At 41.2% G+C, this 12238-nt stretch overlaps 1 protein-coding gene across 4 annotated transcripts; it reads left to right on the top strand.

The window, feature by feature from the left end:
• Positions 1-6661: 6661 nt before the first annotated feature.
• Positions 6662-11736, top strand: LOC133638928 (uncharacterized). 4 transcript variants are annotated; one of them, XR_009823702.1, is made up of 6 exons: positions 6662-6721; positions 6833-6903; positions 8609-9602; positions 9892-10047; positions 10259-10351; positions 10739-11736. XR_009823702.1 is itself a non-coding variant. In XM_062031972.1 (6 exons), exons 3-6 carry the CDS (start codon positions 9552-9554, stop codon positions 11054-11056), a joined length of 618 nt encoding a protein of 205 aa, XP_061887956.1. In that variant the 5' UTR covers positions 6662-6721; positions 6833-6903; positions 8609-9551; the 3' UTR covers positions 11057-11428. The 4 variants fall into 4 exon arrangements, 1 of the variants encoding a protein (XP_061887956.1); XM_062031972.1 differs by having other exon boundaries at positions 10739-11428; XR_009823703.1 differs by lacking the exon at positions 6662-6721 and having other exon boundaries at positions 6795-6903.
• The last annotated feature ends 502 nt before the right edge of the window (positions 11737-12238 follow it).

Raw genomic sequence — 12238 nt, 5'->3', positions numbered from 1 at the left:
CACGGGTTTGGTTTTGGAATTGGAATTGTATTATTATGATATGGTGTATTATTGTGTTGGATTGATTATTAAAAAAATTAAAAAATAATTTGCCGAACCTCGTCTCCGGGATGCATACACATGCTGCAGACAATTAAATGGAGATTTTCTTAAAAGGTTTGAGTAATGTTTAAGAAGAGACCGACAGGACAGGTCAAGTGAAAGAGCGCGAAGGTAACAAAAATTGATTCCTTGTTTTCGATAAATACACCGGACTTGTTTGATTTTGAGGACTTTGCAAACTGGCCTAATTGGATTCAACGTTTTGATATGTTCCGGATTGCTGCCGGATTCAATCTTAAAAGTCAAGAATACCAAGTTAACTCGCTTGTCTATACCAGGGGTTTCAAACTCATTTTAGCTCAGGGGCCGCATGGAGGAAAATCTATTCCCACGCGGGCCGCACTGGTAAAATCATAGCATATTAATTTTAAAATAAATGCAACTTCAAAATGCTTTTTTTGTCTTACTTTGGCTAAAAATATCCCAAGTACATTTTGAAAATGTACACATTACAAAGAATCCTCTTGGGAAAATACTTCCATGTTAGTTGAAAATTCTCAAGAAAAAAATGGGTGCAGTTTAAAAACACAGTGAAGAACACAAAGAACTTTGTCTCAGTGTATTTACAAAGCGATTAAACTTAAAGCACTTCCTTTTTAGCATTCTCATGTGGGCAGGTTACCATTTAAAATGTTTGGAAAAGCAACCAAGTGTTTCCTCAAACTGCCGCATTGGTGACACCTACAACTGCCACCAACACATTCATTTAGCATCATTCAAATATTACAATTACAATATAATCAAAACAATAGTCAAAATGACACCATAATAGCTGAATTAAGGTAATATTACTACAAACTTAACGAATGTCAACATGGTAGATTTAAGCATAAAATAAAATAGAACAAACAACAAATGTACGAACACACATTTTTACAATGGAGTTCAGGGTGCACATCGTGCGAGCGCTGCACGGAATTCTAACTACTGTCATGTCTGTGTGATTATGTTTTGTTTTAGTCATGTTCGGTTTTGTTTTTGGACTCCTTGTGCACTTTTGCTTGTGTTGTCACCATAGTAACCCATTAGTTTTCCCCTGTCATGTCACGCACCTGTTTCACGTTTAGAGTCACGCACCTGTTTTCACTGATCATGTCACTATTTAAGCCTGTCTGTTTCTGTTGTTCGTCCTGGTGACATCCTCTATCATTTCATACCATGCTTCATCTATCCATCCATGCTACTGCTACCCATGAGATTAATGTTTATTATAGTTTATTCTTCATGCCATGCCAAGTAAGTTTTTGTTATTGTTCATAGTTTTTTGCCTTTGTGCTTGTCTTTTGTTTTCATAGTCAGGTTTTGTACTTCCGCCATTGTGTGCGCCTTTTGTTTATTCTTTTTTTGAGTGTTAATATTAAATTATGTATCTAAACTCACGTCTTGCCCGCGCCAACTTTCCGTTGCCTTCTGGAAAAACAAATCCCAAGGACCAAGTCCTCACAACTACAAAGATGATGGTCATATTGACTTAAGTCTTTGCATCTTCAGTTTCGTTTTTTTTATTTGTTGAGTGGATAATTTACAATTAAAGAAGGTATCACTACAGAATTAGTCTCCCGCCAGCCACAACAGGAGCAGCTGATTTGCTTGCACCTGTGCTGATTGGAGTAGCGGCAGTCAATCCAAAGGGCGTTAAAGTCAGCTGATACATCATCTTTAAACTGTGTGATGTGTGACGTGGGTTACACTTTAATTGCTATTGCTACATCCAGTGGACACATTTAGAACAGCAGTTTCTTTCATTAAAAAATTACAGCTAATTTTTATACTTAGCAGACTCATCTTAAACCTGTTCACGGGCCTTATTTGGCCCATGGGCCATATGTTTGACACCCCTGGTCTATACCATGGGAGATATGGCAGACGATGTGCTGAACACGCTACCTTTATCAGAGGAGGACAGAAAAAGTACTCTAAGGTAAAATAAGCTTTTGATGGACATGTCATATGTAAGCACAATGTGATATATGAACGAGCTAAGTTCAACAAACGCTATTAGGAGGCAGGAGAAACAGTTGAATCGTTTATTACAGCGGTGCACAAGCTTGCCGAGCAATGTCAGTATGGAGTGCTCAAAGACGAGATGGTACAAGATCGCCTGGTAGTGGGTATTACGGGTCACAGTCTCGCTGAGAAGCTACAGCTAAACTCGGAGCTAACTCTCAGCAAAGGAATGGCAAAAATTTGACAAACGAGGAAATAAAAAGACAGCAGCCTTCCTAAGACAAACGAGCACTGCAAACAGTGAAGCAAACATGGATGCAATAAATTTCAAAGAGAAACAGAAATATGTGCCACACAAGCTTGCAAGAAAGGGGAATACATCGTCTGGCAGTATGGAAAGAAAGTAAGAAGATGGGCCATTTTACCACAGTTTGTAAATCTAAGCTAAGGGTGGAGGAAATTCAACAAAACAAACTTGTTGACAGTGTAGAGACATTGTTCCTGGGCTCAGTAAATTCCTCAAATACAAGCCCATGTTGGCAAAAGTCAATTTCTGTCAATGGGCAACCAGTCTCTCTTAAGCTCGATACAGGAGCTGTCATCACTGCTGTCCCAGTCAGCATGTACTCTCAAAAACTACACGGAGAGTTGTCACCTGCAACAAAAAGGCTGTGCGGGCCAAGTAATGTTCCACTAGTGGTAAAGGGATTCTTCACAGCAGAGATGACTCACAAAGCGAGAAGTGTGAAACAGCAAATATATGTAGTGCCAGGTCTTGTAACTCCACTGCTGGGCTTTCCTGCAATCCAGAACCTCCAGTTGCTTTCCCAAATCGAAGCCATCAACACAGCAGAGACAAACTACACAACACAGTACCCCAAAGTCTTCACAGGGTTGGGCAAGCTAGACAGGGATTACAAAATTAAGCTAAAAAAATGCCAGGCCCTTCACTTTGGCTGTAGGGTGCCAATTCTATTTATTGGGTAAAAAGCGAGACAAGTTAAACAGGATGGAACAAATGGAGGTTATCTCAACCATTCAAGAGGCAACTGAATGGTGCTCAGGAATGGTCGTGGTATCCAAACCCAATGAAAAAATTTGTATCCGTGTAGACCTGTCTCATCTAAATGAAAATGCTCGATGAGACACTCGCAAAATTAACAAGAGCTACTATTTTTAAACAGCCAGATGCCACTGCAGGTTTTTGGCAAATTCATCTCAATGCAGAATCCGCCCCCCGCACCACCTTCATCACCACATTCGGTCGTTACTGCTTCAATCGACTTCCCTTTGGGATATCTTCAGCTCCCAAGCACTTTCAGAAGTTGTTGACACAGATGCTCGATGGCCTTGAGGGCACAGTCTGTCATGCTGACGACATACTTATATTTGGGGCCACAATGAAAAAACACGACCAACACACAAGGTGCTGCAGCGGATGGAAAAATGTGGCCTGACTATTAACGAAAAGTGTAAGTTTGCAGTGAGCCGGGTCAAGTTCCTTGGGCACATAGTCAGCGCAAATGGGATACAACCTTACCCTGACAAGATTAGGGCAATCAAAGCGATGCCACTCCCCAGTGATGTCACAGGAGTGAAGAGATTCATGGGAATGATGAATTACGTGGGGAAATTCTCTCCAAGAATTGCAGAACTCATGGGACCAATCAGAAAACTCATTGAAGCTGACAACATGGGATCTAGCACAGCAAAATGCCTTTGAGAGAGTAAAGATGGAACTCAGTTTGTCGACTGTACTAGCCCAGTACTGTCCAGAAAAAACAACCAGAGTGTCAGCAGATGCGTCTTCTTATGGATTAGGAAGAGTCTTGTCACAACTTAAACCCTCTGGCGACTGGAAGCCAGATTCCTTTACCTTCCGCAGCATGTCTGATACCGAGCATAAATATGCTCAAATCGAGAAGGAAGCCCTGGCTGTCACATTGGCATGTGAACGACTTCAGACGTACCTTCTGGGCCTACACTTTGAAATCTGCACTGACCATAAACCACTGATCAGCCTCCTGAGCTCAAGGGGCACTCGACGATGTTCCACCTCGGGTGTTGCAATTCAGACTTAGGCTCTTACGTTTCTCATACACAATAGTGCACGTGCCAGGGAAAAATCCAATTACAGCAGATGCTCTGTCTAGAGCACCGCTCCAAGAGACAACAACAGACCAGGACCGCACACTCCAGAATGAGGTCTGAGCTCAGGCCAATGAGGTGTTGCAGAACCTCCCAGCTTCACCAGAGAAATTGCTGCAATTAAAGAAAGCGCAGGAGGAGGATCCAGTGTGCAGAAAGCTGTCCTCTCTCATTATCGCAGGCTGGAAAAAGAAGTATTTGGCTACAAAGCTAAAGCCGTACTGGCAGCACAGACATTATCTTTTAATATAGGCATACAAGAGAACATCCTAGACATAATTCATCAAGGTCATCAAGGAATGGTATAATGTCTTGCCAGCGTTTATGACGCAGTGTGGTGGCCGGGACTTTCTCAGCAGATCAAAGAGAAGGTAAGCCATTGTGAAAGCTGGACAAAAGAACGTTACATCTCACCTGAACCCTTGCTTTCTACACCCTTGCCCTCACGACCATGGCAACACCTAGCTGCTGATCTCTTTGAATGGAAGAATTTTTACCTTTACTTGAGTATTTCGCAACATTTGCTTCATTACATTGAGTTTCATTTTGATTTGCTACATTTATTTAAACTGCAGTGAAAGTTGTCTTTTAATATATTCCCTACTCAAATATTTAAGACCATTAAACTAATTAAAATGTGAGCCAAAAATAACCCAAAAAAATGTTAAGTCTTCGCGTTGCGTCGCCACAAAGGTCGTGTTTTCCATGATGCAAAAAACAAGAAAGAAGCAGTGTGCAGATAATAAAAGTCTCTTTTACTCTTTAAGCAATGTAACAAAGTAGAAAAAAAGGAGATAGTGCCGCTAGAAAAAGCACACAGGGGAAACTAAAGGCTTACTTGTCACAAAGAGAGAAAAACAAACACAAGCTGAAAGTGGCGTCGTGGGAAGACCCACTGGAGACGAGGCTGGAGGCGGTGTCGTGGGAAGACCCGCTGGAGACAAGTTTTGTGCCGTCTGCGGACCCACTAGAGTAGCTGGTGGCGTCAGACCCACTGGACTGGCTGAGAGGCTTGTTGTGTCGGACCCACTTGAGTGGCTGATGGCGTCGGACCCACTTGAGAGGTTGGAGTGAGCTTGGCTTGAGCAAGCTTGGCTTGAACGGGCGTCAAAGCTGGAGCTGGCTTGGCTTGAGCAGGATTCCAAACTGGATCGGGCTTAGCTTGAGCAGGCTTTGAAGCTGGAGCGAGCTTGGCTGCTGGCGGTGTCCTCACAAGAAGCGGATCCTCCATTTCCAGCTAAATCAACACCTTCTGGTACCACTCGTGTATCCACCCCGCACTGTACTTTTCTGAAGGGTCCCCGGGAGGTTACGGCGCTGAAGCAGAAAGTGGAGCTGAAGCTTGCGCTGATAACGGCCCCGCTGATGAAGAGACAGGCGGCAACCACAGTGGAAAGAGCTGTGCTTCCCCAGCTGCACCGCTACTGGCAGAGAGCTGAGGCAGAATTTGTGCTTTAACACTAGAAATGTCCACAGCCTTTGATTTAACGTCCTTAAGTGGGGGGAGATTGGCGGAAAGAATCCAAATTGAGTGCACCACCCATGCACCCTTGTACGTGATTCAGATGCTGGTTGTGTGACGCCACCGGCCTTTGACTGATTCGAGCTCTGACTGCTCTGGACGAAAGTCCAAGCAGAGTGAACAGATGCCAGGTGTGTGTCCATCATACCCTACTCGGACTAAAGTGGTGACGGAGAAGCAGCCGTTCGTGTCTGAGGAGAAGAAAATCCGCACGGGAAGAGTTTAGGGGACAACTCATTCGTGCTGTCCCCTCAACCTCCGAGGAGAGGTGCCCGCTCCCTGCATCCATTATTTTGGACATTAGCCAGCTCCACACCTCACCACCCTCAGGAGAGATGTCCTCCTCGTCCTCGTCCTCATGGAAAACCCACGGTGTGTGTGGCAGCTTTGATCTCCACGAAAATCCTTTGCTTCTCGTAGTTGTTTATTCTGTTGTTTGCGTCGCATCACCGCGAGGGTTGTGTCCCAGGATGCAAAAAACAAGAAGGAAGCAGCGTGCGGGTAAAAAAAAGTCTATTTTACTCCTTAAACAATGTAACAAAGTATAAAAACAAAGAAGATCCTGCAGCTAGAAAAGCACATGGGGAAAACTTAACACAAAGACAAAAAAACTAACGCAATTTGTTGCATGAAGCAAACAATGAATCCGCGCCTACTACACTCAAAAAAGTGAATGAGGTGTGTTGTGCACTATATATAATTTTTATGTTTTCAGTTTACTTAAAATATATGTCTTTGTTATGTTAAAATATTTTTTTCTAATAAAGTCCATGTAATTGTGTCTTTGGTTATGTGTACAAAATAATTATGCGTTGGTTGATCACAAAACATTTAATTGAAGTGAATTATGATTGAAATACTTATTACATCCAGAAGGTGGCAGTAAGAAGAAAATTCAAATGCTTCACACTACACGTGCGCAAACTCTGAATCAACTTTCTTGTTTTTGCCGGTGAACTCGCCAACGGTCGTCACCATTTGTCTGCGTTTCTGGCTTGAGAGGTAGGAGGGCATTTTTCATCAATACTTATTGTATTATTTACATATTGAGCATGATTTAATTGTGTGTTTATGATATAACACTTCTATATTTCCGTTGTGTTTGTGCTTCAGAGAGCAGTAGCCAGTGCATGATAAAACTACACTACCTTCGGTCTGCTTTTACCCCGCCGACCCCCAGGCAGGTAGGTTAGCTACTAAAATAAAGCACCAGTGGCATTTGTCAAGGGTAAATGTCACCAACAACGGGAGCATCTGGTTATGTTTAACAAGCAGTAGAGCCGTTGTGGTGAGCTGGGAAGCGGGTGTTAGCCGCGAATGCTAACCGCTAGCGCTAGCCGAAGTTAAAGGCCTACTGAAATGAATTTTTTTATCTAAACGGGGATAGCAGATCTATTCTATGTGTCATACTTGATCATTTCGCGATATTGCCATATTTTTGCTGAAAGGATTTAGTATAGAACAACGACGATAAAGATCGCAACTTTTGGTATATGATAAAAAAAGGCTTGCCCCTACCGGAAGTAGCGTGACGTAGTCAATTGAACAATAACGCAAAGTTCCCTATTGTTTACAATGATGGCCGCATGAAGTGAGAGAGATTCGGACCGAGAAAGCGACAATTTCCCCATTAATTTGAGCGAGGATGAAAGATTTGTAGATGAGTAAAGTGCAAGTGAAGGACTAGTGGGGAGTTGCAGCTATTCAGATAGGGAAGATGCTGTGAGAGCCGGGGGTGACCTGATATTCAGCTGGGAATGACTACAACAGTAAATAAACACAAGACATATATATACTCTATTAGCCACAACACAACCAGGCTTATATTTAATATGCCACAAATTAATCCTGCATAAAAACACCTACGTGTTTGTTATGCTAGCTCCTAGCTCCTCTGCTAGCTCCTAGCTCCATAGAACGCACCAATACAATTCAAACACCTGATCAACACACACAATCACTCAGCCCAAAAGACCGTTCACCTAACCCAAGGTTTATAGAGCTTATATATTTTTAAAAAGTTACATACGTGACGCGCACATACGGTCAAGCTATCAAATGTTTAGCAGCCAAGGCTGCATACTCACGGTACCTGATATTCAGCTGGGAATGACTACAACAGTAAATAAACACAAGACATATATATATACTCTATTAGCCACAACACAACCAGGCTTATATTTAATATGCCACAAATTAATCCTGCATAAAAACACCTACGTGTTTGTTATGCTAGCTCCTAGCTCCTCTGCTAGCTCCTAGCTCCATAGAACATGCCAATACAATTCAAACACCTGATCAACACACACAATCACTCAGCCCAAAAGACCGTTCACCTAACCCAAGGTTCATAAAGCTTATATATTTTTAAAAAGTTACGTACGTGACGCGCACATACGGTCAAGCTATCAGAATATGGCATAAGTATAGTCTCTTCCTAGGTTTAAAGGCTACATTCTTTCAAAGTGTGTCCATTACATTAAAGTGATGACATTTTCTGAACTAGCAATTATTTGCTTTTACCCACATATAAATTATGATTATTATCAAAAATCTAGTTGTGTAAATATTTTCTAGAAGCACCATAGTCATCCATAGTCATCCCCACTATATCATCACAATATCGATATTGAGGTATTTGGTCAAAAAGGTCATATTGCCTATTCCAACCTAAATCAACTAATTTGAGCACTGTTAACCATAGTATGACACGTTTGTTTCCCATGCTACTATCATTGCCACTGGCTTCTGTCTGTGGATTGCTCAATGTTTGCTTCAGTGTCCAGTTCGTTTTACATATGACCAAAGTCAGTTGGTTTCTTTCTCATTTGAATGCTTTTAATGTATACATATTTAATGACTTCATACTTTTGTTTTCATCTTCTCTAGACTGACTCATTTGGATGATGGCTGCACCAGTAAAACTACGGATTATCCTTGGTTCCAACAATGCTGAAAAACTGACCATAGAATCAGGCATGCCAATGTCTGTTGAGGATCTTGCAAATGAGATCAAACGTCAGTTTGATATAGAGGAGGACATTAGACTCCAGTACATGGACAGTGACTTTGATAACGAATTTGTTAACCTTAACAAAATTTGCGACATTCAAGACAAGAGCACAGTGAAAATCATCCGCTTGTCAGATGCTCTAGACCTCAGCCAAGGCAGCATGAACCAGAGTGGGGAAGAAGCATCCTTGTCATCTTCTGACACATTAAAACTCTCCTCTGATTCAGAATCTTCTCGATCACATTGGCACACAGAATTCCAAATTCCAAAGTTTTCATATGACGTGGAGATGCAACTTCGAAGTGCAAACCAGGACTTTGTATCAAATGGAGTTCTTCTGACCCCCGGTCATAAACTTAAATCAGACATCTTGGAAAGTCTGGCTCAGGAAATCATCAAGTTCAAGGCATATCCCTCAAACTTGGAAATTGAATCTGTTGCTGAAGCTTTAATCAAAGCACATCCATGTTTGAGAGAACAGAGATCCTTCTGTGGTTTCTACGGCTGGAAAATAAGCCTCAAGTATAAGATGGCAAACTACAGGACAAAACTTAGAAACTTGGGGTGCCCAGAACTGAGCATCAATTCCCTCAAGCACAAACCTGCAGATAGATGTCAGCCCGCCTATGATGTAAAAAAACCAAGGAAAGCCGAAGTCAATTTTTTCCCCCCCTTTCCTGCTGGAGAGACCCAGGACAGCCTTGAAGGGGAAAGATTGGCGTTGTTATCTGAGGTCAAGAAGAGACATAATGATAAAGTTGTCAAAGAAAAGATGGCTAAGACCTTCGCAGAAGGCAAGAGGTCGTCAGAGACAAGCCCATGATCATGGAGTTCAAGATCAGATGGCCAGGACTCTTCACTGTCGCAGAGGTATGAAATGCTTTTTAAATCGGCTATAGTCAACAATTTCAATTTATTTATTTTTTGCAATTCTGCTATATTGCATAGTGACAGACATGGAGGGCAGGGGAGAGAGAGTTGTAATGGCTTCCAGTCACATGGGAATGTTAATCATTTTGTGTAAAATGTAACACAGGAAAGGCTGTTATACTACAGTACAACCTGTTTTTGTACATTCTTGTGAAAGTATTTCTGTTTTAAATGTTAAATGCTTTAATAGGTACCAATAATATGTTGTTTGTGGACATTATGTTTTCAGGTGGAAGCAGAATTTGTGAGGATCACTACTGGTCCCCTTGTCTCAAAGTTCCATGCACAGCTTGACCAACACACTGCCCAGCTCATCAAAGTGTTCAAGAAGAAAGGAGGCTCTGCAGGGACTACCATCAGAAGGATTTTGGTCCCAATCACACAGGTATGTTTTGCTATCGCTACAGATACGAGATGGGGTGAGAGAGAAAGGGGGAGACATGCAGCAAAGGGAGTCGAACCCGCGGCTGCTGCCTCGAGGACCTTCGGCCTCTTTACATGTGGCGACTGCTCTAACCACTGTTAGCCGCCCCAGCGAGTCAGTTTTGACAAGTTAACAGTCAGAATAATATCTCTGTATTTTTTTCTTTCTTTAGAATGAAACTGTTGAAAAGAGGAGGGAGTGCATCCTCAGGGCGCTTTGTATCTACCTCAACGAAGACCCGAACATCCTCTTCAAAGAATACCTGGTTGGTAATTTTAATAGTTTAGTTTCTACCTGTAATAAATAATTTTAAATTTTAACCTCTGTGGGGGTGGTACCAAAGCCACTGGCGTTGATGGCTCGTTGGTGCCCTGGGTGAAGCTTCGTTAGTGCTCCATTTTGCTGTAACAACAGCCAACTCTAAGAAATGTATATATTAGATTAAATAACTCAGGTGACAAATTAATTCTCTAAAATTTTGCTGGAATCACTCGGCACTGCTTTATCTTATTTTTACACAAATAGCACTTTCTGAAGTATGTAGTTATTTTCATTAAAAGGAAACCTAAAAGGCAAAAGTTAATCTTTGGAATTCTACAAAATCTGTGATTTCATAGATTGGTTGTGTCCTTTCTTTCTCCCCTATGTAAAGGATACTGCTGGCACCGCTGCACAGAGGGAGCTTGAGCAACTTACCCTTGGCATCTACATCATCAAAGTCGAGGGAGGTGATGCCACCACTCCTCCAGCTGATGTTGGAATAGTGATCGAGGGTGTTGAAGTTCTTCATGACCTGGGAGACGTCACCTCTGCATGTGCACTCTTAATGGGTGTAATATATGCACTGAACCTCAGTTATCCTAAGGAACTGAAGACCTTCTTTGAAGGACTTCAAAAGCTCTTCCTTCAGCTGGATGCTGGCAGACTCTCAGCCAAGGTACAAATGCTCAAGAACAAACTGTATGAATGAACCAAACATTGATTTGGATGCTGAAGTGACAAGTTAAGTGAGAGACCATGCAGCACCAAATTTGTTGACAACTGAATGGAAATAGAAATAGCAAATCTTCTAGCTGAAGTTATTGTTTACGTAGATATTGAAAACTCTTTCATAACCAGAGGACCATAAGAACTTCGTGTAGTGGCTGCAACACGAGCTGACATGCTTGTAAAAATGTTTTCCTTCCACACTACTAAATTAAAGGTTGACAGCAGCACATGTTGTTATAGTTTGACTATTATGCTGTTTAAAAAAAAAAAGAGAACTACAAGTTTGTTATATTGTCACACAATAATATTGACAAATCAGGGATGTTTTGTTTGTTTATGCTGCATCAAGGTAGTTTATAATTGTTAGTGTTGGGTAACGATGCAAAACAAGTTGGCATGTTTGTAAATATAATTACATTTCAGGGTATTCCCTCCACAATATTAAAAATGGTTAGATTACAATGCTGTTACAAAAACAAAAAATTGAGAACTGCAAGCCTGTTGGATTGTTGGATTGCATAAAAGCAGTTTGCAACTGTTGGTGTTGAACCATGCTGCACCCTAATATCTGTTAGGGTTTTATTTTGGACCAAGTGGCAACAAAATGTTCAATAAATATCGCTTAATAAAGGAAATGACAAATATATGTTGGGTGTACGAAATTCATTTGTGTGGAACCTGTTGACAAACTAGAATTATGTCACACTAATTAGTATCAAATAAATTGGATGAAAACCTATTTTTATAAATTGAACTTAAATTTATTATTTTACTTCTATAAATAAAATATATGTTTAAAGGACAAATGTAAAACATGTAGCCTGTATATATATTATTTATGTCCATATAACATAACTGAATTCGATTGGATAAACTTAAATATCTCTTGTTGAACAGAAGTAATTTTATCTAGTTGGGTCAATTATTTAACCAACATAATACACTTATGTGGAACCTGTTGACAAAATAAATTTAATTAAAGTCAATGTTTCAATTTTTTGAGTGTAGCAGGCAAGACAGGTATTGATAAGGAGCATGATTAACTTAGAAACAGGTGGGAACACGAATCACTAACAGGAGATAGGTTTAGGGAACAGTGCTCGGGAAGTGATTACGTCACAGCAGGATGACATACACAAAGGAAGGAGAAGCCAAAATTGGA

Source organism: Entelurus aequoreus, linkage group LG21 (assembly GCF_033978785.1).
Source record: "Entelurus aequoreus isolate RoL-2023_Sb linkage group LG21, RoL_Eaeq_v1.1, whole genome shotgun sequence".
Lineage (NCBI taxonomy): Eukaryota > Metazoa > Chordata > Actinopteri > Syngnathiformes > Syngnathidae > Entelurus > Entelurus aequoreus.
The sequence above is the reverse complement of the archived record's forward strand: the minus strand, read 5'-3'. Positions and strand labels throughout refer to the sequence as shown.

What these genes read in the sequence shown, in the direction of transcription:
- LOC133638928 (XM_062031972.1), top strand. Translation starts at nt 9,552, where the DNA reads ATGATCATGGAGTTCAAGATCAGATGGCCAGGACTCTTCACTGTCGCA. An exon ending in GACTCTTCACTGTCGCAGAG is followed by an intron (nt 9,603 to 9,891) that starts GTATGAAATGCT and finishes TTATGTTTTCAG; the next exon opens with GTGGAAGCAGAATTTGTGAG. An exon ending in TTTTGGTCCCAATCACACAG is followed by an intron (nt 10,048 to 10,258) that starts GTATGTTTTGCT and finishes TTCTTTCTTTAG; the next exon opens with AATGAAACTGTTGAAAAGAG.